Source organism: Eubalaena glacialis, chromosome 7 (assembly GCF_028564815.1).
Source record: "Eubalaena glacialis isolate mEubGla1 chromosome 7, mEubGla1.1.hap2.+ XY, whole genome shotgun sequence".
Taxonomy (NCBI): Eukaryota; Metazoa; Chordata; class Mammalia; order Artiodactyla; family Balaenidae; genus Eubalaena; species Eubalaena glacialis.
In genome coordinates this window covers 112,801,525-112,824,203 of record NC_083722.1, presented here as the reverse complement: position 1 = coordinate 112,824,203, position 22,679 = coordinate 112,801,525, and the positions used below count along the sequence as shown (strand labels likewise).

At 54.2% G+C, this 22,679-nt stretch overlaps 1 protein-coding gene across 3 annotated transcripts in view; it reads left to right on the top strand.

Annotated features, from left to right (window-relative positions):
- The window catches only part of ALDH1L1 (aldehyde dehydrogenase 1 family member L1), a 45,569-nt gene that overhangs the window by 15,539 nt on the left and 7,351 nt on the right, over nucleotides 1-22,679 (top strand). For all 3 annotated transcript variants that reach the window (XM_061197388.1, XM_061197387.1, XM_061197389.1), the window contains exons 10-17: nucleotides 5,137-5,284; nucleotides 6,621-6,740; nucleotides 7,791-7,918; nucleotides 11,389-11,539; nucleotides 12,502-12,572; nucleotides 15,279-15,384; nucleotides 16,356-16,443; nucleotides 22,015-22,108. In XM_061197388.1, coding sequence (XP_061053371.1) covers nucleotides 5,137-5,284; nucleotides 6,621-6,740; nucleotides 7,791-7,918; nucleotides 11,389-11,539; nucleotides 12,502-12,572; nucleotides 15,279-15,384; nucleotides 16,356-16,443; nucleotides 22,015-22,108 — 906 coding nt within the window. The remainder of the gene's footprint in view (nucleotides 1-5,136; nucleotides 5,285-6,620; nucleotides 6,741-7,790; nucleotides 7,919-11,388; nucleotides 11,540-12,501; nucleotides 12,573-15,278; nucleotides 15,385-16,355; nucleotides 16,444-22,014; nucleotides 22,109-22,679) is intronic.

Sequence of the window (22,679 nt, the reverse complement as noted above, 5' to 3'; positions counted from 1 at the left end):
TTGTGGCTCGCGAGCTCTAGAGTGCAGGCTCAGTATTTGTGGCTCACGGGCTTAGTTGCTCCGCGGCATGTGGGATCTTCCCGGACCAGGGTTCAAACCCGTGTCGCCTGCATTGGCTGGCAGATTCTTAAGCCCTGCGCCACCAGGGAAGCCCTGTGTGGCTCTTTTAAAACTGCCACAAGCCCAACACCCCCGTGAAAGCCAGCATGTGTGGGGAGGGACCAGGCAGGTCGGGCCTGGTACAGGTGGGCACGTTGGGCTGGAGCACGGGCAGTCAGGGAATCACGATTGCAACTCTTTCTATTTCATTTTATTTTTTGAAAAGGATAGTTGTTAATTTTTTTTTAAGTCTTTATTGAATTTGTTACAATATTGCTTCTGTTTTACGTTTTGGTTTTTTGGCTGGGAGGCATGTGGGATCTTAGCTCCCCAACCAGGGATCCAACCCACACCCTCTACATTTTAAGGCAAAGTCTTAACCACTGGACCGCCAGGGGAGTCCCATAAGTCTTTTTAAATTTTAGGAGTGACTTTACGTGCAGTGAGGTGCATGGATCTTGAGAAAACAGTTTGGTAGCTTTGATTTAACATGTGTAACGCACACGTTATAGCACATGTATAATATATATATTATGTGATATGTATCGTATCTCACAAGCTACACCTTGATGAAGACATGGGCCCCAGCCTCACTCCAGGGGATCCCTCCTGCCCCTTCCCAGTCGGCGGCCCCCAGGGATGATCCGTCACCACAGATCAGGTCACCCAGTCTTCAACTTCATGTGAAGTGCCCCTCTTGCCCTTTAACAGTGGTAATAAGTTCTAATTTATATAAAGAGAAGGATAATTTTGCATCTGTATTCATCAGGGATATTAGCTTGTAGTTTTGTTTCTTCTGATGTCACTATCTGGCTCAGGTATCAGGGTAACGCCGACCTCGTAAAGTGAGTTTGGGAGTGTTTCCTCCCCTTCCGTTTTTTTGGAAGAGTTTGAAAAGGATTGGTATTAATTCTTTTTAAATGTTGGGTGAGATTCACCAGGTTTTCCCTGGTGAATCCCACCCAAAGTCCTGGGCTTTTCTTTGTTGGGAGGTTTTCGACCAACAATTCAGTCTCCTTACTTGTTATTGGTCTGTTCAGATTGTCTGTTTCTTTATGATTCAGTGTTGGTAGGTTGTGTGTTTCTTGGAATTTGTCCATTTCTTCTGTTTCATTCAATTTGTTGATGTGTAATTGTTCACAGGAGTCTCTTATGATCCTTTTTATCCGTGTGGTATCCGTTGTATTGTCTCCTCTTTCATCTAATTTTTTTGTTTTAGTCTTCTCTTTTTCCTCATTCTACCTAAAGGTTTGTCTCCTTTTTTTATCTTTTCAAAAAGCCAACTCTTAGTTTTGTTGATGTTTTCTATTGTTTTTTTCCCCCCTGGTTTCTATTTTATTTATTTCCACTCTGATCTTTGTTATTTCCTTTCCTCTGTTACCTTTTGGCTTAGTTTGTTCTTCTTGTTCTGATTCCTTGAGGTATAAAATTAGGTTGCTTATTTGAGATTTTTTTTCTTAATACAGACATTGATCACCATACACTTCCCTTTAAGAACTCTTTCTCTGTGTCCTATAAGTTTTGGTATGTTGTGTTTCCTCTTTCATTTGTCTCAAGATAGTTTTTGTTTTCCCGTTTGATTTCTTTGGCCCATTGGTTGTTGTTCATGCGTGTGTTGTTTAGTATCTGCATTTTTTTGAATTTAGTTTTCCTCCAGTTTTTGATTTCTAGTGTCTACCATTGTGGATAGAAAAGATGCTTGGTATGATTTCAGTCTTCTTAAATTTGTTAAGACTTGTTTTGTGACCTAACCTGTGATCTGTCCTTGAGAAGAATTTGTGCCGTGCTGCTGGGTGGAATATTCTGTGTATGTGTGTTAGGTCCGTTTCATCCACAGAGTTAAGTCCCCTGTTTGCCTGTTGATCTTCTGCTTGGATATTCTATGCATTATTGAAAGTGAGGTATTGAAATCTCATGGATTTTTTGTGATGCTATTTCTCCCTTCAGTTATCTTACTATTTGTTTTGTACATTTAGGTGGCCTGATGTTGGGTGCACACATGCTTACAATTGTTATATCTTCCTGGTAAATTGACCCTTTAACCATTGTACAACGTCCTTTTTTTCTTGACAGTTTTTGATTTAAAATCTATCTTGTCTAATAAGAGTATGGCTACCCCAGCTCTCTTTTGATTATTATTTGCATGGAATACCTTTACTATCCTTTTACTTTCAGCCTTTTTGCATATTTTCATCTAAAGTGAATCTCTTGTGGTATATGGATGGATGCTGTTTTTATCCAGTCTTAAAACCTATGTTTTTAATAGGAGAGTTCAATCCATTTCCATTTAACCAGATTACTGATAAAGGATTTACTTCTGCTGTCTGTCTGTTTTCTGTATGTCTTTTATGCTTTTTTTGTTCCTCAGTTTCTCTATCACTGCCTTTTTCTGGTACTATACCACTTTGATTCCCTTTTTTTTTTTTTAGCTATTTCTTAATTACCTTGGAGATTACAGTTAACATCTTTAACTTACAACAATGTAGTTTGAATAATACCAACTTAATTTCAATAAAATATAAACACTCGTATCCTATATATAGTCACCCCACCCCTTTATATTGTTATTATCCTAGATTACATCTTTATACATTGAATACCCATTAATATAGATGTTAAATTTTTGTTTTATGGATTTGCCTATTATGTAATATAGTAAAAGGGGAGAAGTTGTGAACCATACCAAAAGTACAATAATACTGGCTTTCCTATTTACCTACGTAGTTACCTTTGCTAGTGTTCTTTACTTTTCCTTATGGCTTTGAGTTACTGCTTAATGTCCTTTCATTTCAGCCTGAAAGACTCCCTTTAGGGCAAGTTTACTAGCAATGAACTCCCTCAGCTTTTGTTTATCTGGAAATGTCTTAATTTCTCCTTCATTCTTGAAAGATAGTTTTGATGCATATGGAATTCTTGGTTGACACTTTTTTTCTTTCAGGACTTTAAATATGCCATCCCACTGCCTTCTGGCTTTCATGGGTTTTGGGGGGGAATCAGGTTGTAATCTTATTGAGGATCCTTTGTGTGTGATTAGCTTCTCTCTTGCTGCTTTCCAAATTCCATCCTTGTCTTTGGGTCTCAGCAGGTTGACTGTCACGTGTCTTGGTGTGATTCTCTTTGAGTTTATCCCGCTTGGAGTTCATTGAGCTTCTTGAATGTGTATATTCATGTGTTTCCTCAGATTTGGGAACTTTGGGGGCATTATTTCTTCAAATATTTTCTCTGTCCTGTTCTATCTCTTCTCTGGACCTGGTATGATGAGTATGATCTGATGATGATGTTCCACTGGTCCCTGAGGCTCATTTTCATTTTCATTCTTATTCATTCTTTTCTCTTTCTACTCCTCATACTGGATTATTTCAAGTTCACGATCTTTTCGTCTGCTTGTTCAGATGTGCTCTTGAAGCCTCTAGTGAGTGTTTCATTTCAGTTATTGTATCTGTCAGCTTGAGAATTTGTTTGGATTATTATTATAATTTCTATCTCTTTCTTGATATTCTCATTTTTTTCATAATCACTTTCCTACTTTCCTTTAAGTCATTGAACACATTTAAGATGGTTGATTTAATGTCTTTGATAATAATCCCTAGGGATGGTTTCTTCCAAATTCTTTTTTCCTGTAAATGGGCCTGTTTCTTTGTACGTTTTGCAATGTTTTGCCAAACTGGACATTTTGAGTGTAATGCTATGTCAGTTCTGAGAATCTGATTCTCTCACTCCGGGGAGGTTGTTAAATCTTGATTGTTGAGCGTTGGAGCCATCCATTTGTGACTTTTCCAAACTTTTCTTTGCATGGTGTGTATTCCTTGTTGTGTGTAATCATTGAAGTTTCTCTTCTGTTATCCCTGTGGTCATACACACTATGCAAAGCATGTATGGGATTGGCCAGTCTTTGGGCCAGCCCCTCAGCGATCAAAAGCAGCCTCAGCGCTCGGAACCCACGACCCAGATGTGTGGAGAATGAGGTCCTCGTTGCCCCCCAAACCCCGCCTCCAGGAGGCCACGGCAGGAGTGACCTGCTGCCACTGCCGCCTCCTGCCCTGGGGGTGGAAAGGCTGGAAGTTACTGCCACACCCCAGCTCTTCACCACGTTCTCCCCTGGAAGCTGCAAGTGTCGACCAGACTCGAGAATTCCAAAGCATTTGATTCAGACAATTCCTGCCTGTTCAATAGTTGTTTAGGTGGAGGGACGGATTTTTGGAGCTTCTTGCTCTGCCATTTTGTGTCTATAAATGGGCTTTTATTTCTCTCGGGTAAATACCTAAAAATGTTGGGAAGTATATGTTTAATTTTTAGGGAACTGCCAAAGTGCTTTGCAAAGTGGCTTCCAAAGTACCGTTTTGCAATCCCACCAGCAGGGTACGAGGGTTCAGGTGCTCTGCACCCTCACCAGTGGTTGGTATGGTCAGGCTTTTAAGTTTAGATATGCTGGTAAGTACGGAGCCGAATCTCGTTGTGGTTGGTTTGCATTTCCTACTGACGAGTGATGTGGAGCATCTTTTCATATGCTTATTTGCCATCCATATTTCTTCCTTGGTGAAGCATCTGGTCGATCTTTTGCCTATTTTCACTTGGATTTTTTTCTTAGAATTGATTTTAAGAATTATTTACATATTCTGAAGCCGAGTCTTCTATCAGGTATGTGATTTGGAAATATTTTCTCCCAATCTGTAGCTCGTCTTTTCATTCTTTTCACACTGTCTTTCAATGATTATTATTAATCTTCTATTAATTATTACCACATGGATTGTCTCATTTACTCATCAGGAAATAGTAGAGGAGCCATGATTGGTCCAATTTTACAGGCAAAGAAACTAGGCTCAGAGCAATTTGTCACTTGCCCAAGGTCACAAATTCGTAAGTGGTGGAGCCAGAACTTGAAACCAGAGCCTCTGAATCCACGGACTGGGCTTTTAACCCTAACTCTAGACTGACACCCACGCCTCGGGGGCTGAGATGAGCCACCACCTCTGCCGCTAGAACCAGGCAGGTCTGCCAGGCCTCCTCCAGGCCCTCGCTTTTCCATCTTCCCTCCAGACTGGTTGAGGAAGTGAAGGAGCTGTGTGACGGCCTGGAGTTAGAAAATGAAGACATCTACATGGCAACCACCTTCGGGGACTTCATCCAGCTGTTAGTGAGAAAGATGCGAGGGGACCACAAGGAGAGCAAGTGCGTCATCGACTACGTGAGTCCTGGGACCCCAACACGGGCCCGGCCTGGGTGTCTTCGACCACGTGAGTCCTGGGACCCCCGCGCGGGCCCGGCCTGGGTGTCATCGACCACGTGAGTCCTGGGCCCCCCACGTGGGCCCAGCCTGCAGACCCCTCAGGCACCCATACCTGTGGATCCACAGTGACACTTGGGGGAAGCCTGGATGTCCAGAAGCTTTAGTGACCCAAGCTTCCCTTGGTAATTCCAAATAGCCTAAAGATGCCAGGCGGTAGGACAAACTCAACAGAGGAAATTGTTGTCCAAGACTCAGTATAGGGGACAAGTTTGGTCCCAAGACAGGAGACAGGGTATTAAGGAGAGACTTTTACAGTGTGCTTCTCTCTCCACCCCCTTTCTCCTTTGGTGGGTTTCCTGGCGTGGCTTCCAGCCCTGCCAACTCATCCTGTACCCCCATGTGACTCTCGCCCCTAGTCCTGGCCCCACCACCTCCCAGCAATGGCAGCGGCTTCCTGCTGGTGTCAGCCTCTGGCTTGACTCGTGGCTTCTCAGCCCTTCCATCACCTGTGCAACCAGTCACCTGTGTGAAATTCCGTTGGTTGAAACAAAAGAGAGAGAGAGAGAGAGAGAAAGGGATTGGGAATGTTCTCCCAATAAGGAAAACAAATGATCCTCTACATTCAACTTGTATATATGAAGTATGAGGAAGTAACTAACTGCAAATCTATTTTTTAAAGAACTGTGGAAAAACCATCCCTGGGGTATCTCTGTAGACTACCAACTCCTATGGGAATTAGCTTTGTGATAGTTTGTCTGGCTGGTGCTTTGGAACAAGGGCTGATGAAGAAAGTATGGGTGACCAGGGTGGACACCAGGCTGGCCTTAGGGTTGTGGACAAATGACTGCGGAAGGAGGGGTGGCATCCCAGAGCCTCCGCGTTCAGCGTGGGATTGCAGGCCCGAGGGGCAGTGAGCGGGGGCCGCATCATATCTGGGGGCTGCAAGTGCTGTCTGCCCACTGGCGCTTCCTGTGTGTGGAGGCCATGCAACCAGCCCAAGGTCAGTGGCAGAGCCGGGGCTCCAGCCGGGCAGTCTAGCTGTGGAGTCTGGCCCTCCATCTCTTCTTATCACTCAGCTGCCACCTCTGCCCACACAACAGTTCCCTGGGCAGCAGGACTGGATCCGACGAGGAGGCCGAGGAGGCCGAGGAGGCCGGGCCCTTGCTTGTGTATTTGGGGTGGGGGGGGGGCAGGGCGAGTGGTCCCTGTGTCTCTGGTGGGGTCGTGCCCATCAAGGATGCCCGTTCGCGAAGAATCTACACTGCAGCTCCGGCCTGTGGCCCTTCGTCCCCAGGTGGAAAAGACCGTGAACAAGCTGACCCTCCGAATGCCCCACCAGCTCTTCATCGGAGGCGCGTTTGTGGACGCCGAGGGCGCCAAGACCTATGAGACCATCAACCCGACAGACGGAAGTGTGAGTGCAGGCCCAGCACCCCCTTGCCCCGCACAGGCCCCCGATGCCCCCTCTCCCATCTACTCCCCCTCCCCAGTCTGGGGGCCTCTGGGTCCCGGCTGGGGGCCTCTGCTGGGGCGAGAAAACGCTGCAGTCAGCCTCCAGCCCTTCCTACGGGAACGGCGTAGAGACAGATGCTGTGGGGAGTGTGGTGGGGACGCGGGAGGACTCTGGAGGGTCTGCAGCAGAGCTAAGCCCTCCCAAGGAGGAAACGGAGGCCATTCCCTCCCCTCCACACCTCAAGAACAACCCCAGCGTCGGGAGGGCCCCCGTCGCATCCCGGGTTTGTCAAGACGCCCTGGCTGTAGCTGTCCTGCTCAGTGCACACGTATGGCGCTGTCACTTTCGTGCACGCTCACACACTCCTTCCTACAGGCGCGCACCGCAGAAGACGGCCTCAGAACGGTTCTCTGAGGGGAGTTTAAGAAAGTGATAGGCAGGGTGTGTGGACCCAGACAGGTGACCTCAGGCGGGAAAGTCAGGCGCTGCCCCCACAACCTCGGGGCCAGTTTTGGGAAGCCCGGGCAGGAGGCTGTGTGGATGCCTGGTGCTGGGGCCGTGGGCAGGGAGGGCACAGCCCACCTGTGGTGACCAGCAAGGAGGCGCTGGCCTCCCCCCTCCCACCCCGTCCAGGTGGCGGGAGGTATGGGGGCCTGTGCTGTCGGGAGGTGGGCACCCTCGGGGCATGGGATGCAGGGGGGTCGGGCTGGCTTATGTCACTTCAGGAGCAAACCTCCCGCCTGCGCCTCACTAAATTTATGGGTCTCTGCTCTCGGTTTGCAAACGCTGAGCTGACCCTCGGCCTTACGGCTGCAGCCTGAGTCTGTCGCCCTGTTTGGGGTCAGTGGGAGAGTAGAGGGAAGGCCCTCGGGACGTAGGAACACGGCCCTTTCTGAAGGCCCCATCTCCCCTCGTCGTGCAGACCCTGCCCATGTCCTCCTGTCCGCCGACCTTGGCCTCCGCGGCTGCCCAGGTGGCCAGGCAGGGCTTCAGGGCTCCGCTCCACCACAGGTCATCTGCCAGGTGTCCCTGGCCCAGGTCAGCGACGTGGACCAGGCCGTGGCTGCTGCAAAGGACGCCTTTGAGCACGGGCTGTGGGGGAAGATCAGCGCGCGGGACCGGGGCCGCCTCCTGTACAGGTGGGACCTCGCCCGCACCCACCTGCCTGTCCCGGGCCTTCCTCTCAGGCCGCGGCTGGCCCTCGCGTCCTCACGGGGGGACGCGGTCCCGGAAGGGCAGTGTGACCACGGCCTGAGGCCCAGGGGAGGCTTCTCAGAGGAAGTAGCTTGAGAGGCAGGAGGGACTGTCCCAGGCGGGGGCCCGGGGGAGGTGCCCGGGTGGAGGGAACAGTGTGGGCGGAGACGAGGCACCGAGTGAGTGAGGGTGTGCTTCGGGGCGGAGCCGCCGCCGCCGCAGGGTAACAGCTGCTCCTGGGACGGCCCAGACGGCTTGCCTGCCGGGAGGCCTGGGCTGGCGCGGGGCTCCCAGGAGCCGGTGGGCGGGGCGGGCCGGGCCGTCCTGGCCCCGCGCGTCCTGGCCCAGCCTGGCTCTGGCTGCCAGAGTCTCCTGTCTCACGTTCCCCTGCTGTTAAACCCTTGGCCCCGTCGGAAGTCCAGGGAAGGGTCGGGGACGCTCCGGCTCATGACCCGGGTGGGGGTGAGGTGCGGGGGAGAGCTGCTGCCCACCCTCCTCGAGCCAGGCGGTCCCGCTGGGGAGGAGCAGGTGCCCCAGGAGGCGGGGTGGTGCTTCCAGAAGGGGGCTGCTGGCCGATGAACCCAGCGGGGTCGGGAAGCCTGCTGAGCCGGCCTCAGGAAGCCATTTTTCTCTCTGGGTCCTGGGGAGCCGGGCTGGGGCCAGGTCGCGCTGCGGGTCCCAGCTTGTTGCCGGGCGGGAGGGCCCCCACCGTGGCCTTGCCATCTGAAGGCCTTTTGTTTCCACTCCAGAGGCCAGAAGTGCCGGGACAGCTGCCACACAGGCAGCCAGAGAGAGGGGCCAGAGTGGTTTGCAAAACAGAACGGAGATGGTGGGTTTGGGGCGGGCAAGGGCGCGCCCAGCCTGCCATATCTCAGGAGCCATCAGTTGTAGGAAGCCATTGGCTGGAGATCTGAGACCCCAGAGATCTGGCAGAGCTGTGAACCCTGGCAGAGCAGGGACCCTGGTGGGCTGCCCTGAGCCAGACCGCGTCCCTCCCCCGAGACCCTCTGCTGCCCTGTGGTGGCACATGTTGCAATAGCCCCACTGGCCACAAGGACCTTGGGGGAGGTGCCCCGAGCAGCTGCGTAGACAGACCCCTCAGGGCTCTACAGCTCCTGGTGACCCAGTTCCCTCCCAGTCCCCGCAGAGGGGCGAGACAGGATTTCCCTGGTCCATGGAGGGAAGTGAGACCCCCGTGGATGCATCACAGGAGGAAGACACCACGCAGTTATGGGAGAAGCTGGGCAGAAAGGTCCAGGGGGAGAGTCAGAGAAAGTCACCAGACACCCCCAGGAACCGGGGAGCCATGTACCCAGCTGCCGGAATGGACCCTGCAGAGCGGGCGGGCGTCCGTGGAAAGCTGCTGCCCTGTGCTCGCACACTTCCTTGGGTCCACGGCCCAGAGTCTGGTGGTGGCCTGGGCTGCCGTGGTCAGGGGCCGGGGAAGGGGTCTGAGCCGCCTGGCACCTCAGCGTCTGCCCCTCCCGGTGCCCACCCCGCAGACCTTCAGGAGGCCAGCGCTGCCTGCCCGCTCTTCCCCGACCTGGCACTGTGCGGGGACCAGGCTCTGGCAGGCAGAAGGCACCCTCACCCAAGCTGCCCCCCAGCCTCCCAAGCAGCTCAGGTGACAATTACTTAGGGACTCGTGACACGGCCACATCACGCGCACGTGGCATTTTGCACAGGTGTGGCGGATGGAGGGATTGGGGGCTGACCAAGGAAGAAGGCGTGGCCACGAGAGCCAGCAACACACCGCAGGCTTCATCGGGCGGCACCCCGCAGCGGGAGGCCCCCCGAGGCTGTAGTGGCAGAACAGGGGCGCTCCCGGGGGGAGAGGGTCCTGAGAGGGGCTCCCGTGTCCGGGCGAAGTCGCCCAGCAGCACGCACGCCAGGGTCTGTGCGTCAGAGGACTGGGAAGGCCCGCGGCTGTAACTGCCCAGCCTGTCTCACCAGTGGTAACAGCTGTCGGGTGAGGTTCCTGGGGGACGCATCCACTTATCAATGGCTAAAAATGTGCACGTTTGGGCTATTTTTAAAATAATTGGATGCGTAAAAGTTGGCGCTGGCGGGCTTTTGAGCTAAGGTGTCTCAGGCTGCAAACACCTTAAAAGACAGGAGACATGACAACCTAGGGGCCGACACACACAGGCCACCTCATGCTGACTTTACTATGGATTTATGTCTTTGGCCTTCTGTCCTCGTAGCTGACGGAACCCTCGTCCTTGTAATGCCAACAACACGGTGTCTCCACTGTTTGGTCTATAGTTTTTCTCAAAAAGTGACTTACCTTCGCTCCCGTACCCGGAGAGTGACCTGGCGCGTGCCTGTCTCTGCGGTGACGGTGGGCCCTTCCGCTCAGTCCCCAGTCCCCCTCGCCAGCCCCACGCTGTGTGCGGGCCGTGCACCCAGCAGGTGCCGGAGGTCGGGGAGAGCAGGAGGCCAGAGCTGTCTCCGTGCTCGCGGGAGAGGCAGGCAGTCTGGAACACCTGTCCCGGCGCCTGTCTGTGCCGGCCGGAGAGTTTGAAGGGCGGCGGGAGCGGGAGGGCGCTGGCAGGACGCTGCAGGGTGTGATTGGCGGGGGCGGGGGGGGGGGGCACAGCCGGCTTCCGGGGCCTGAAAGAGGCGCAGCGGTCGGGACGGGAAGCGGGAGGGGGCGTGGGGAGAGCCGTCCAGGCGCCGGGCGGGGCTGACTTACCCGAGCACCTGGATGAAGCTGACGTGGAGGGGGGAGAGGGCGGTGGCACCATGGTCCCGGGAGGAAACGGGCAGGGCCTCGGGGCCGGTGGGCCAGGCAGGGGTTGAGGCCGCATCCTGAGTGCGGTGGGCAGCTTCGGGGTCCTGGGGTGTTCGGGCCGTGCTGGCGGCTGCACCAGTGGCAGGGTGCAGAAAGAGCGGGTCGGCCGGCTTTGATCCCACGGCGGAACTCCTCACGTGTAAGACCGAGGGCTGCTCTGGATTGGTGGTCTCCACCTGCCCCTGGTGCATGAGACCCTCACACGGCGGCGGGGGGGGCGTCCCAACTCCCGGGCGCCCACAGCAGACGCCCACAGGGACCGCTGAGGGCGGCTGGACGTGGGCTCAGCCCGGAGGAGGCTGTGCAGGTGTGCGTCCCTCATCCCCGGTACAGCCGCGTGGAGTGGTTGGTGCTCGAGCCCGGCATGCTATCCCCGGACAAGGCCTCTTGTTGCAGAGGCAGGGGGTGTGATTAGGAAGCAGTGGATCCATCGACATCCCAGGAAGGAAGAGAGAGAGGAGAGGAGGGGGCCGGGGCACCAGGCTCACGCCCCTCCAGCCAAGGAGACGCTGCCGTCCCGTCTCACGGATGAGGACGCTGAGGCCGGCACCCGGCAGGGCCCCGAAAGGGCAGGCGAGGCCGTGCCCGGCCTGAGCCCGGCTCCCTCCCCGCCCCGCTCAGGCTGGCCGACCTCCTGGAGCAGCACCAGGAAGAGCTGGCCACCATCGAGGCCCTGGACGCGGGGGCCGTCTACACGCTGGCCCTGAAGACCCACGTGGGCATGTCCGTCCAGACCTTCCGCTACTTCGCTGGCTGGTGCGACAAGATCCAGGTGGGGCTCCCGCGGGCGTCCGGCTGGCACGGCACTCTGAAGGCCGCGTCACAAACCACCACAACGTTGTGGCCTTAAGAAAGTGCCGGTTATTCGCTCCTGGTTCTGCAGGTGGGAAGCGGGTCGGGCTGGGCTGGGTTCTGTGCCAGGGTCTCAAGGGTCGGTGTCGGGGTGTCGCTGGGCTGGGCCTTGCGGCAGCTCCGGGGAGGACCAGGTGTTAGCAGTGCCCAGGGGGCAGGGCTGCGGCCGGGGCTCCTGCGGTCCTCTCTCCGGTCCTCGCCCAGCCCTCTCCACCGCATCCCTCTGACTCTCTGCTGCCACGAACTAGAGGCCTAGAGGAGAGCCGCCTGCTCTCCCCGAGGTCCCTGTGGTTATGCTTGGCCCACCTGCACCATCTCCCCATCCTGAGGCCAACTCTGCCATACTGTGTCATCGTACGGGCAGCTCACCAGGTCCCAGGGGTCAGGGCCTCACTTGGGGGCCATTATTGGAGGTTTTCCTGCTGCAGGCAGTGGTGGGTGAGCCCTTCCAGGGAGACCCACGGCTGCGGGGTTCTCGGTGTCTCTGCTGGGTCTGGGCTCTCACCCACTCCCGAGTGCAGGCGTGAGTTCGAGGGAGGTGGTCTGCCCACTGCCTGCTCCCCGTTAGCCTCTGCATCACAGGCCTCCTGGGCCAGCACAGCCCCCAGGGGCAACTGGCCCTCACCCTGGCCCTTCTCTGCCCCAGAGGCCGTCCCTGTGCAGGACCTGCTTCCTGTCTGAGGACTTGGCCAGGCTCAGCACCTCACCCCCTGTGGCTGCCCGCTCCGCCCGGCTCTGGACCCCTCAGCTGTCCTGTCCTGCACAAGCGCGGCGTCAGGACACAGCCCCTGTCCCTCCCTGGGTCCCAGGCGCAGGCTGGCTGCCTAGAGGGGAAGGGGTGAGGGGCCAAGCCCCTCCCGGTGATGCTACTGCTTCTTCCAGGGTGCCACCATCCCCATCAACCAGGCCAGACCCAACCGGAACCTGACCATGACCCGGAAGGAGCCCATCGGGTGAGTCACACGCCGGGCACTTTCTAGGACTGCGTGGGGGGCTCAGACGTCCCCTCTCTGTGTATTTATCAGACAGCTGTTTATTTGCCAGCCACTACCTCCCAGACACGGTAAGGGCCGGAGATGCAACAAAGAGAAAAACCAATGCAAATTCCTGTCCTCAGGGTGAAAACAGCTTTCACCTCCACAGCCCCTGTTCCCTGCCAGGCACTATTTAACGACTTTGAGACTATAATTGTATCTAATCCCTACGGTAACCCTCCATCAGTCAGGGTCATGGGGGGAAGAGAGGGCACGCCCCAAAATTTTATCTGAAGAGTGTAACGACCGGTGTACTTAAGGACAGGGAATTCCTACACAGCAGCGGGGACAGGAGCCCTCAGCGAGACCAGCCCGCGGCACAAGGAGGAGGACAGACGTCCAGTCAACACAGAAAGACTAGGTTTGGGAGGGATTTTAAACCCGCAGCGAGGGGCCGCATGTTACCATCCGATGTCCAAAGGCCCGTGGGGGCAACAGGCCTGCCTCGGCCGAGGCCACCCGGCAGTGACCGCTGAGACCTGGCGTCTCGCCCGAGAGGCTCAGTGTGGGGACTCGCTAACGCAGGACGGGGACGGGCACCCGAGGAGACGGCATGTGGCAGAGCTAAGGGCTCAGCACCTGGAGGCAGACGCCGCCGGGAGGGGCTCAGTGCTGGGGGAGAGCATGGGGTCAGGACACAGGGGCTGCAGGAACCACCCCCCCAGCAAAGAACTCCCCAGCCAAGGTGTCAGGAGTGTGGAGCCAGGACCCTGCTCAGAGCCCCCCTCAGGGGCAGGGGCCAGGGGCCAGTCACGTGCGTCTGCGAGGTCCCTGAGCCTCAGCCCCCGCACAGGGTGCCCATCCCGTCGGACTGAGTAGGACGCTGACCCTGCCCGGGTGCCTGGCTGCCGGGCGAGTCGGTGGGGAGGCCTTCCCTGTACTGGCGGGTGGGGGGCTTTGTCGGGGCTTCGTAACCAAGCACCACAGCCTGCGAGACTCGCGCCGCGGACTTTGGTCGTCTCAGTCTGGGGGCCGGGGGTCCCAGACTACGTGTCGGTAGAGTTGGCTTCTTCTGAGGCTGCCCCACTTGGTGCCACTGGGCTCTGCCCTCGCGCCCACACGGCCCTCTCCCTCTGCGGGTCTGTCTCCACAGGGCTCTCCGTTCATAAGGACGGCGGTCACGTGGGGTTAGGCGCCCACCCTAATCCGGCGAGATGCCATCTTAACTAATTACACCTAGGATGGCCCTGTTTCCAAATCGGGTCCACCTGGGGCACTGGAGCTAAGTCCTCAGGACCGGGATGCTAGGGCATGGTTCAGTCTTGAGGGCAGGATGTCTCTGCTGCGTTTTCTTCTTCGGAGCCTCAGCCTCCTTCTCCTCGGTGACCTCTCCCACTTCCCTGGGGGCTCTCGCCCTGCCCCCTCTGCTGCCTTGTCCCTCTGGGTGTGCTGGGTGTATGTGGGGTGAGGACCGGCTTTCTTACCCCCTCAGCACACCCCACCACTCCCAGGAAGGTGTGTGGGGCCCCGTGCCGGCCCCATGCCCCACTGCGCTCCTGCTCTCCCGGCCCATGAACCCTGTGGCTCCTCACCGACCCGTCATGCCCTTGGCCTCTGCACGTGCCCTTCCCACTGCCGGCTCAGCTGAGCCATCATCGTCTGGGGAGACGTTCCCTGATGATGATGGAGGTGATGACGATGAAGAGGATGGTGGTAATGACGGTGAAGAAGATGGTGATGAATATGATGGTGGTTAAGATGTTGACAATGAAGATGGTGGTGACGATGGTGAGGAAGATCGTGGTAATGATGGTGAAGAAGATGACGGTGAAGATGGTGATGATGGTGATGAAGATGATGGTGAAGATGTTGGAGGGGATGAAGACGATGGTGAAGATGAAGACGGCAGTGACGATGACGAAACAGCAGTCACTTGGTCTGCACGGGGCTCCATGTGGACAAGCTCATCTAACTGTCTGACTCACAGGGAGGGGCTGCCATCACCGAGTTCTCCGGGGTCAGGAGGAGGCAGGGCCATGTGCCTCCTGGGAGCACAGGTGTCATCAGTAGGTCTCCTAGGATGTGGGGGCTCCCTCCATGGAGACACTGCCCAGCCAGAGGCTCCTCTGGGGCAAAGGGGAAGCACTGACACTGGACACCATCTCTCAGTGCACAGCAGGCAGGCTTCGTCAGGTCCCCAGACTGACTGCGTCCTTCTTGTCTCCTCGGCACTGACCCTGGCCTGATGCCCAGGAGGACCCTCAGCCACAACCACCTGTGGGACCCTTGACCCTCTCCCAAATCCTCCTGGTCCACACATATGACCCCTGATTCTCTCCCGCGTCCCCCCGGCCACCCCTGTGACCCCTGACTGTCTCCCAGCCCCTGCCTGTTTTCACCTCCCCATCTCCTGGTGCTGCCCCTACCCAACTGTGTCCCTAGACTGTGTCCCATCAGAAGCTGTGCGGTGTCCCCTGCCATCACACCCTGCTGGGAAGAGGGGCTACTGCCAGACTGGACATACTGCCCCATCAGGGCCTGGGAAGGCAGGTGTCAGTGGTCCCTCTGCGGGGCCATTGGTGCCGCATCAGGAGCCTGGCCCTGGAGTGGAAAGGCGGCGGTGGCAGGTCCACGCAGGACCCAGGCCAAGCGGAGAGACGAAGGCCTGCTTCCCTTGTCCAACAGGGTCTGTGGCATTGTCATCCCCTGGAACTACCCCTTGATGATGCTGTCCTGGAAGACGGCTGCCTGCCTGGCCGCGGGGAACACAGTGGTGATCAAGCCTGCCCAGGTGGGTGCGGGCACGTCCTGGCGGGGCCTGAGGGCTTGGAGGGCGGGTGGCACCTGCGAGGGGTGACGGGCAAGGAGGAGGGCTCTGCGGGTAAGGGCGGCCCTCGTGGGCCGGCGCACGGGGCAGAGGCGGCCTTGGGCAGATCTGGTGTTGTTGGGGCCACAGGGCCGAGTCAGGCTAGCCGGGCTGTGCGTGCAGCTGCTTGGTGAGTGGTCAGCGGTCTTTCACAGGCGCCAGCTCAGCCCCCTTGCGCGGCCCCGGGAACCAGGATCCCGAGCCCTGGGTGTCTGCTGTTAAAGCTGGTGCTTCAGGGCCCAGACATCCTGGGGAAACTTCTGTGTGTCCACCACCCAGGCCCCTCTCAGAGTAGCCAGGTGATGGGGTCCCTCATGCAGGCTGAGGGGCCTGAGCAGGGTGCCCTGCGGTGAGGTCACCCCACGAGCCTCGGACCCTCATCTGTACTTTGGAGGGTTTAGTTAGGAGCTGAAGGTCAGATGCTGGGGCGGTGGGCCCAGGGGGTCTCACTCAGCTCCTCTGGGGCGATTTGGCCTCAAGGATATTAACATAGTAAAAACCAGCAAAATGGCTTATAGTATCTACCTTGAGTTAGGCACTCTTCAGGCATTTTAACATGCATAACAAATTTCCCAGTAATTTGCGTACATCTGCTTACTAACCCCTGAGGTGACCCTTAACCTCCCCCTTTAGCGTGGGGGCATGCTGAGAGGTCAAAACAATTGTCCCTGGAAGGCCCCACTCACCCAGCCCCCACAAAGTCTGGGCACCCACAGATGCACCTCTCAGCCTGAGGCCCAGCAGTGGGTGGGGCGTGGACCACCGAACCAGACGAGGAAAGTTACCCCTTTTCCTCCAGAAGAGGAGCGGCTGCTGGCTTGTGGGGTGTCGAGGGCAGGGGATGGCCGCCAGCAGCGGAAGGCGGAGCCCACTTCCCTCCTGTCCTGCCTCCTCAGGTGACCCCGCTCACAGCCTTGAAGTTGGCAGAGCTGACCTTGAAGGCTGGCATTCCCAAGGGCGTGATCAACGTCCTGCCAGGATCCGGTAAGGGCCGTGGTCGGGGGCATGAGGTGCATTTGGGCAAAACAGGGCCTGCTACGTGGTGTGCCCTGGTGGGCGGGGCAGCGGTGGGGAGGCCTGCCTGGAGGCGGAGGACACCGCCCTGTGATGGAGGAGAGCTGCACCTGGAAGGGTTTAGCGTTCAAATGCCTCCCCAGATGTTTTCCATTTTCTGTACATGTGTGTGTGCTCTGGAATAAACTACAGAACTTGGGAATTATCAGTTAAGAAAGGAAAGGAAATATGCATTTACCCTGTCTTTTATAATTATATAATCACCTTTACTGGTGTCCTTTGTTTTTTTCTATGGATGTGAATTACCATCTAGGTCACTTGTTTTCCTGAAGTATTTTTCATAGGTGGGTCTACTAGCAACAAATTTTCTACGTTTTTGTTTATCCGGAAATGTTTTATTTTGCCTTCATTTTTTGAAAGATAGTTTTGCTGAATGTAAGGTTCTTGGTGACAGTTCTGTTCTCTCAGCACTTTGATTGTGTCATCCCACTGCCCTCTGGCCTCTGCTGTTTCTGATGAGTCAGCTACTGATCTTATAGTTCTTATAGTTCTCTTATTTACAAGTCAGTTTTCTCTTGCTGCTTTCAAAGTCTTCTCTGTCCTTGTTTTCCAGCATTTTTACTATGATACATCTGGGTGTGGTTCTCTTTGTGGTTATTTGATGTGGAATTCATTCCGCTTCATGGATGCATAGAGTAATGTCTTTCATCAAATTTGGGAAGTTTCTAGCCATTATTCATTCTAATATTTTTTTCTGTGGTTTTCTCTTTCTGCATGCCTTCTGGCACTTCCATTATGAGTATATTGATGTTTTTACTGCTGTCCCACTTTTCTATGAGGCTCTCTTCACTCTTCTTCATTCTTTTTCTCGCTATTCTTTAGATTGCATAATCTCCATTAGTCTTCAAGTTTACTGACTCTTTCTTCTGCCAGTTCAAACCTACTGTTGAGCTCCTTTACTGAGTTTTCATTTCAGTTGCACTTTTTTAGCTCCTGGTTCTTTTTTTATTTGTTCTTTCTTGATATTCTCTGTTTGATGAGATACCGTATCACAGCTGCCTTTAGATGTGGTTTTGTTCAGTTCTTTGAACGTCTTTATAACCGCTGCCCTGAAGTCTTTGTTAAGTGTGACATCTGGGTCCTCTCAATGTCAGTTTATATTGCCTGCTCCTTTTTTCCTGTGATGGGTCACATTCTGCGGTTTCTTTGCATGCCTCATAATTTTTTTGTTAAAAAGTAGATACTTTAGGTAACACATGATACCAACTCTGGGTACTTGTCCCCCCTCCCCTCTCCAGAGCTTGTGTTCACCATTTTCTTGTTTATTTGTTTAGTGACTTGCTGGACGGTTTCAGAGACGTCTCCTTCCCCTGCAGTGTGCAGCCAGTGAGGTCGCCCCCCAGAGAGCGCAGCCGTGCGCTGTGCAGTCGCCCAGTGGCAGTGGGTGTACAGGGGCCTCTTCCTCTCCGGGTCTGCTCATCTGTCTGCCTCTGTCGTTATCACACCAGCTGCTCAGCTCCACTCACTGCAGGCTGACTGCTCTGTTGTTTTCAACAATACCCTGGGGCATAAACTGCTCCACCGTCTGATCTGATTAAATTCCTGTCTCTTTGCTCAACCCTTGAGGTTTGTTCTTACTCAGAAGGGCTCTTCCCTGGTTCTCTCTGGTAAACTAAATGACCTGTGGTTTGTCTTATTGCTGCCATAGAGCTACCAGCCTCCTCTTAATTGTTCACCCCCAAAATCTCCAGTGTTTTTGAGAATGTCCTTAGGATTGAACTTCCTCATACAGTTTCAAATAAAGTCAGTTCCTCTGGGGAGTGTTTTGGAGCCCTCTGTTTTTATAGAAAGCCTCTTTCCCCCCCGCCAAAATCTCTGAGCCACGGCCTCAGGCGCTGAGCCCCCTGCAGGAGCTGGGGCCAGGTGGACGAGGTCCCGGGAGACTCAGCCTGCCACACCTGGGAAAGAGCCGTCACCTTACAAGAAGGGCAGGTGGGAGCCATACTCACAAAGAATTTAGCCTCTGAAACTCAGGGTTGGAGGAGATGAGAACCACTGCTGGCCTCCCCTCCTGGAGAGGTGCCACATCCCTGGACTGCATTCCTGACCACACCTGCTTAGGCTGGAGGAGAGGGGAGAGTGGTTCACGGCTCAGGTGCCACAGACTCTCCTGAATAAATGCCTCTTCACTTGCTGTCTGCCCTTAGGAAAATTTACAGAGACTTTAAATTGTTGTTTTTTAATGATTTTCACCGGCTTCGGTTGTTTTCGTGAGAAGTTGTCCATAGGGCTTCTTATACTGGCCTTTGGTGGTGACTCTCACCTCATACCTTTTGAATACATTGTGTTTATGTTTTTATTATTCTTAAAAAATATGTCATTGTAATTTTGGTATCCTCTCTGACCTGCTAAGTAAAAAGAGATTTTTTTTCAGGTGTCTTTTTTCCCCTAAAGTTCTGTTCTAATATTTCTAGCTTTACTATGTCATAATGAGAGAATTTAGCCTGTATATTAGTTTGCTAGGGCTGCCATAACAAAGTACCCCAAGCCAGGGGGCTTAAACAACAGGGATGTATTGTCTCACAGTTCTGGAGGCTAGAAATCCGAGATCCAGGTGTCGGCAGTTCCGTGCTCCCTCTAAAGGCTCTGGGGGAGGACCTTTCCTTGCCTCTTTCAGCTTGTAGAGCATCACCCTGACCTGTGACTTGACCTTTACATGGCATTTTTCCTGTGCATGTCTGTATCCAAGTTTCCTCTTTTATAAGGACACCATTGTCCCAACAACGACCTACCTTATTCCCAAATAAAATTACATTCTGTGGTACTGGGTATTAGGATATCAATATATGAATTTGAGTGGGACACAATCCAACCCATAATAGCCTGTAAAAATTCTACTTTCTAAAATGGAGAATTTCTTTGTGACCTAGTATATGATACCTTCTTATAAATATTTCTTGGATAGCCTAAAACAGTGATATTATTATTATTATTAAATAGACTTTATTTTTCAGAGCAGTTTTAGGTTCACAGAAGAATCGAATGGAAAGTATAGAGATTCCCATACATGCCCTGTCTCCCTCATAATGTCCCACATTTGTTACAGTTGACAAACCTACACTGGCATGTCATCATCACCCAAAGTCCACAGTTGACGTGAAAATTCACTCTTGCTGTTGTACATTCTGTGACGAGTGTAAAACAACATTTACCCAACATTGTAGTATCAGATGGAATGGATTCACTACCCTAAGAATCCTCTGTGGACGAGGAAAAATCCCATTCATTTCTCCCTCCGCTGTAACCCATGGCAACCACTGATCTATTAACTGTCTCCAGAGTTTTACCTTGTCCAGAATATCATTTAGTCATCATCATAAAGTTTGTAGCTTTTTCAGATTGGCTTCTTTCACTTAGTAACATACATTTAAGCTTCTTTCGTGTCTTTCCCTGGCTTGATGGCTCTTTCCTTTTTAGAGCTGAATAACATTCCACTGTCTGGAAGGACCACAGTTTATTTATCCATCAGCTACTGAAGGACGTCTTGGTTGCTTCCAAGTTTTGGCAGTTACGAATAAATTGACCTTTCCATGGCATTTTTCCTGTGCATGTCTGTATCCAACCCCCTATGTAGGGTTTTACGTAGACATAAGTTTTTTACTCCTGCCGGTAAACACCAAGGAGCACGATTGCCAGATCATATGGTAATAGTGCGTTTAGTTTTGTAAGGAACTGCCCAAAATGGCTACACCATTCTTGCGATGACGAGAGATCCCATGGCTCCACATCGTTGCCGGCATTTTGTGTTGTTAAGGTTCTGGATTTTGGCCATTCTGTGGATGTGTAGTGGTGTCTCATTGTTGTTTTAATTTAAATTTTCCTGATAACATATGATGTTGAGCATCTTTCCATGTGCTTATTTGCCATATGAATATCTTCTTTGGTGAGGTGTCTTTTCAGATATTTCGCCCATTTTTTAATTAGGTTGTTTGTTTCCTTATTGTTGAGTTCTTTGCGTATTTTGGATAATAATCCATTATCAGATACATCTTTTGCAAATATTTTCTCCCCAAGGCAGTGATTTTTTAAAACATTAGTGGGGGAATGAAATTAGCGTCAAAATCACTTATGGAGCCTTAACTATAGAGAGAGAATGCAAGTGTCCTACTCCGAACCTTCCGAACCAGACCTTCACTGGTGCCGCTGGGCACAGGCAGTTCTACAGGCGTGGAGGCGGGGGGGACAATGGCGATGGGGGGACTGGGTCGGGTGGAGGAGCCCCAGGACTGGCTGATTAGTGGAGGGTGGGGGGAGGGCAGGTGTGGAGACTGACTGTTGGCTTGAACGGCTGGCTGCCCAGAGAGGTTGCTGACTGAAATGGAGAACACGGTGGGGGGGGAGCAGGTCTGGGGAAGCTTAGGAGTTCAGTTTCAAACACGCTGAGTTTGAGAGGCTGTAAGGCATCCAAGTGGAGGTGCCGAGCAGGCCGAGGAGTGATAGATGGGTCTGGATGCAGGGAAGCTGGGCTTGAGATAGAGATTTAGAGGATGATGGGCCTGCAGATGGCATTTGAAGAGGTGAGCCGGGGTGAGGTGACTGAGGAGACCGTGAATTGAGAAGAGAAGGGGGCCCAGAGTGCAGCCAGAGGCACTGGGTGTTGTAAGAGTGGGGAGAGGGAAGTGGGGCGCAAGGAGGTGGAAGAAGGGCAGTCAGGGAAGCGGGAGTGGAGTAGGAGAGGAGGAGACCAGCCAGAGGAGGAGAGGGACGTCAGCAGGGGCCTCGCGTGAAGTCTGCGCAGAGGTGACCCTGAGGTCTCATTGCACAGCAGCCCGGGAGGCTCAGTAGGCACTGGCCACATTGGGGAGGGTCCCTGCAGGTCCGGGAGGGTCAGTAGGGACTGGCCATGTTGGGCAGGGTCCCTGCAGGTCCAGGAGGGTCAGTAGGCAGTGGCCATGTTGGGAAGGGTCCCTGCAGGTCCAGGAGGCTCAGTAGGCACTGGCCACGTTGGGAAGGTCCCTGCAGGTCCAGGAGGGTCAGTAGGCAGTGGCCATGTTGGGAAGGGTCCCTGCAGGCCTGGCATGGCGTGGGGGGTCGTGGAGTGTGGGGCGGCCAGGAGTCCAGGCATCCCCACAGGAGGGGTAATGAGTACTGGTTGGCGGCCACCACCCTTCTCTCTGCGTCCCCACATGGTCGTCTGTGTCTCTGTGTGTGTGTGTCCTTGTCTCCTCTTCTCATAAGGACACGGGTCGTATTGGTTTAAGGCCACCCTAATGACCTCAGTTAATTCAATCACCCCTTTAAAGACTCTACATCCAGTACAGTCACATCTGAGGTCAGGGGTCAGGACTGCAGCATGTGAATTTGGGGAGACACAGTTCCGCCCACACCAGGGACCAAGGCGTGGTGAGCCCGGGGTGCTGAGGCCCTGGCACGTGGGGCCCGAGCTCTGGCCATGGGTGGACAGGGTGGAGGAGGGTGGCTGGACCCCTGCCTCGCCCTGGCACCGTGGCCATCCTTATCCCCCGCCCACTCCTCCCCCAGGCTCAGTGGTCGGCCAGAGACTCTCGGACCACCCCGACGTGCGGAAAATCGCGTTCACGGGCTCTACCGAGGTGGGGAAGCACATCATGAAAAGGTAGGCGGTTGGAGTGAGTGGAGGGGCCCGCACTGTGGGACCGACGGCCTCTGGTGTGAAGTGGACAGTCCTGTGCGTGAGCCCGAGCCTGTGGCTGTCACAGGATGGGGCCGCTGCAGACCCTGGTTCCGTGAGTCTGACGAGCCCTCGGTCAGGCCGGTGCAGCGGGGCGGGACCAGCGAGGGGCGGGACCAGCGAGGGGCGGGGCGCCACTGCGAGCAAGCGCGGCTGCCGGGGACGGAGCTGCTCGGGCTTGAGACGAGCTGTGAGCGCGAGGGACACGGATCTCGGAAACTTAGCACAAAGTAGAGCATCGCGGCAATTTCTATATAGGTTACCAGTTGAAATGACATTATTATTAATGGGGTTAAATTAAATAGAGTTAATTTCACTGATTTCTTTTGAGCTTGCTTTTAATGTGGCCACTAAACAAAAATTACCATGTCCTGCGACTGGTATGGGAGGCGTTTGCCCTCTCCTGCTGACCAGCGCTGGCCGAGGGCCCGCTCCCGGCTTGGTGCTTGGACTTCGGCCTCGAACCCGCTGGGTCGTGTCGCTGATTTATGACACG